Below are 3,326 nucleotides of genomic sequence, written 5' to 3' on the forward strand. Positions count from 1 at the left end.
AAAATGTATTTTCAATGGTTTGACATTTCCCATCTCATGGCTTTTTTTTAATTTAAATAAATAAAAAAAATTATAATAAAATTTAAATGGTTTCATATAAATAGTAAATTGTGTTTTATTATTATCAAATATTTTGTTTAGCAATATAATTGTAGTTGTTTTTCAAATAATATTTCGTGTTAAAATATATTTTAATAATATTTTTTATTTTTAAAAATTATTTTTAATATTAATATATTAAAATGAATTAAAAAAATTAAAAATATATTAATTTGAAGGTAATAAAAAAATAAAAAAAATTTAATTATTTTTAAAAAACCTTTAGAGACGCTGAAATTATAATTTATTTTAAAAGCTACACAACGTAAACAAACGGCCTTAATTATAATATTGCTGGGAGAAGCGTCGTTCGGTTAAATAAATATTTCCTGTCCCTACTTTTTGAAACAAAATCAATTTTACTCGGTTAAAATTGAAATAAAAAACTGAGATTTTTATTAGAAGACTTGACGAATCCCTTGTTCGGTGTCGTTCCATGGCGCACGGGTTTACTCGTTACGGCCAATTGGGCTTACGTGTGAATCGTTTTTTTGTTTGGACTGGATAAGCCCACAGTATTATCTATATATATATCAAAACAAAACAAATTCTATATCTTATTTTTAAAAAATCCAAACCTTATATTCTTAAAAATTAAATAGATATCATTATATTTAAAAAGACTACTCTATATAAAAGACTGCTCTATATAAAAAATATTATTTTTTGTATGTCAATTAATGATATGAATTCAAATCTATCTCTAATTGGAAATGAAATTAAAATATTAATATAATTCTTAAAAAAATAGATCAGTTTTGATATACAACAAATAAGATTACAATTGATATACAATAAAATTATTAAATCTAATATCTTATTGATAATCTATTCTAAGCATCGAATACAACAAGAAATCCCATAACAAAAAAAATAGAAACAATAAAATTACATTATAATTAATTAAATTACTAAATCATCGAGTCATATCCTTAATTTTTAATATATATTCTTGATGATGATTATAGTAATAAAAATAGCATCGAATAGCTGGGTCTATAAAATATTTTATTTTCCCTTTTTTATAATAATTATTACATTAAAACAAACATATTCCAATTCATATTTTTATTCCTGATTCCTGTTGAAATTCAATAAATTAGACTTTCAATTATTTTCTTACAAGGACTGTAACTAATTAACATAAAAATCTTACATAAAATTTTTATGCGTTGCAATATTATGTCGTCACTCTGATTTTTTTTTTATCATTAAAACCATAAAAAATTTATCATACTTTAATATTTTTATATAGTTTTGATATATTAATATCAAAAATAAAGTTTTAAAAATAAAAAATTTATTTTCATGTATTTAAAAAAAAAACACTTTAAATCATAAGTATTATTATACTTCCACACACTCTTACAACAAAGGCATAGTAGTAACCAACAGTCAGTTGGACTATCAACAGAAAAGAAAAATGAAAATAAAATAAAATAAAATTAAGCTAATACTTTTTTTAAGAAAAAAAATCCAGCTCTTTTGCATGGATAAACAAGGTTCCCTGACCATTTAAGACTCTGCTTTGGTTTGGAAGCGTGCTTTCTCCTTTTCCTCCACTCCACTCCCTTGAGTCTCGTCATCATCTTCATGCATACCCACGTAATTAGCAAGTCAAAGCACAGTTTATTAGAGAACAAAAAAGTTCATACATAAGAAAGAAAATTCGCAGCCAAGTCTCTTGAGAGAAGCAACAAATTAAAAGAGACTCTGTACCTGGGTGACTCTCTTCGACTTTCACATCAGTTTCAACCTCTGTGATTGATCGATTTCCGCCATAAATCCCACCAAATCCTTCTTCAGCAGACCTCGTAGCATACCCTTCTCCAAATGAACGGGACATCAGGTCCCTAATTTACATGCCCACCAAAAACAATTGCACTAAAGTTATGTACACGGCTAGCTAGATAACATTTTAACAACAGGAATACCACAAAGTTACGTATATACCACAAGCTAGCAAAAAACGATGGCTAGCAACAATCTAACCAAAATACCAGCCGAGGATTAACACTAACCCATTTTTATCATCTGGGTTCTCATCATTGGACTTGTTCTTTTGCTCACTCTCCGGCTTGCCGGCCATGGTTGTGACCTGCCTGAAACTGACCCCTGGAGTTTTTCTACCGATCGACTTGTTTTGTAGGAGATGAGAGAACACAAGGTGGAGAAGTTCTCAATGATTTAATGGCGTGGTTCATCTTTACTATATGGCCCATCTTCGCATTTCCAGGGAGATTGATCTCAATATAGTTATCCAGAAAAGGTGAGAAGTGTCATTTGCCAGCAAGAACATGACATTTTTATATTATCCAGCAAATTAGAACTGATTCGATAGGTAAAACCGACCCTTGCACCTACGTCATGGCACGTAGCATTTCAACCAAAAACGTGGCAAGGAAACAGCCTTCAACAATCGCCACTTTTCATCCAGGCTGCAGAGCTTAATAAAGTAGTATGCGATATTCTAAGCATGTATTGTGGTAGAATTGTCTTAATGGTATGTTTAGGTTTTTTAGGCTGCGGATATTAATTTAATTTTTATGTATAAAATTTAAATCGTTGGATTAGAGATCTTTTTTATTATTTTCTTTTATTAAAATAATTCAAATATAACTTTAAAATTTTGAATGGTTAGCGTGATTTTTAAGGGGTAGATAGAGAAAAAAAGAGAGGGGAAAGAAAGTGGGTTTATCATACTTGCTAGACTCAACCAACGCGTGGGTTTGGAGAGAAAAAAAAGAGGGAAAACCATATATATTATTATACAATATACTAAAGGATATCAGTGTTTTGCTATTTATCTTTTTATCGTTCACCAAGATACAGATCACTATAGATTGGAGCAGTATAATGATATGATTGTTCTTACCAAAAAAACCTATTAAGCATGCAGTTTGGGGTGTGATTGTTTTTTCCATTAGATACATTTGGGCATTGAAAGAATGATTAGGGACAAAACGATTTGCTTGGGTTTTTTGGGATGCAATATAGATATTGATTTGCCTTTAAGGGATAAATTTTTAACCTTTGAATTGGGGCTTTTTTTATCTTTTTTTATTGAAACAGATTAAATACAACTCTGAAATTCTAAATGATTAGCGTGATTTTTTAGGGGGGTCTAGAGAGAAAAAAGGGAGGGGAAAAATAACGGGCTTGGCATGCTTGCTAAAACCAACCAACATAGGTTTGGAGAAAAACAAAAGCGAGGGGAAACAATATAT

General features: G+C 29.2%; 1 protein-coding gene across 1 annotated transcript; it reads right to left on the bottom strand.

Annotated features, from left to right (window-relative positions):
* Positions 1-1,571: 1,571 nt before the first annotated feature.
* LOC118033252 (uncharacterized) lies at positions 1,572-2,457 on the bottom strand. Its single transcript, XM_035038168.2, has 3 exons — positions 2,121-2,457; positions 1,819-1,952; positions 1,572-1,688 (listed from the first exon to the last, which is right to left on the bottom strand). Exons 1-3 carry the CDS (start codon positions 2,186-2,188, stop codon positions 1,615-1,617), a joined length of 276 nt encoding a protein of 91 aa, XP_034894059.1. The 5' UTR covers positions 2,189-2,457; the 3' UTR covers positions 1,572-1,614.
* Positions 2,458-3,326: the final 869 nt, after the last annotated feature.

This window comes from Populus alba, chromosome 7 (assembly GCF_005239225.2).
Source record: "Populus alba chromosome 7, ASM523922v2, whole genome shotgun sequence".
NCBI lineage: Eukaryota > Viridiplantae > Streptophyta > Magnoliopsida > Malpighiales > Salicaceae > Populus > Populus alba.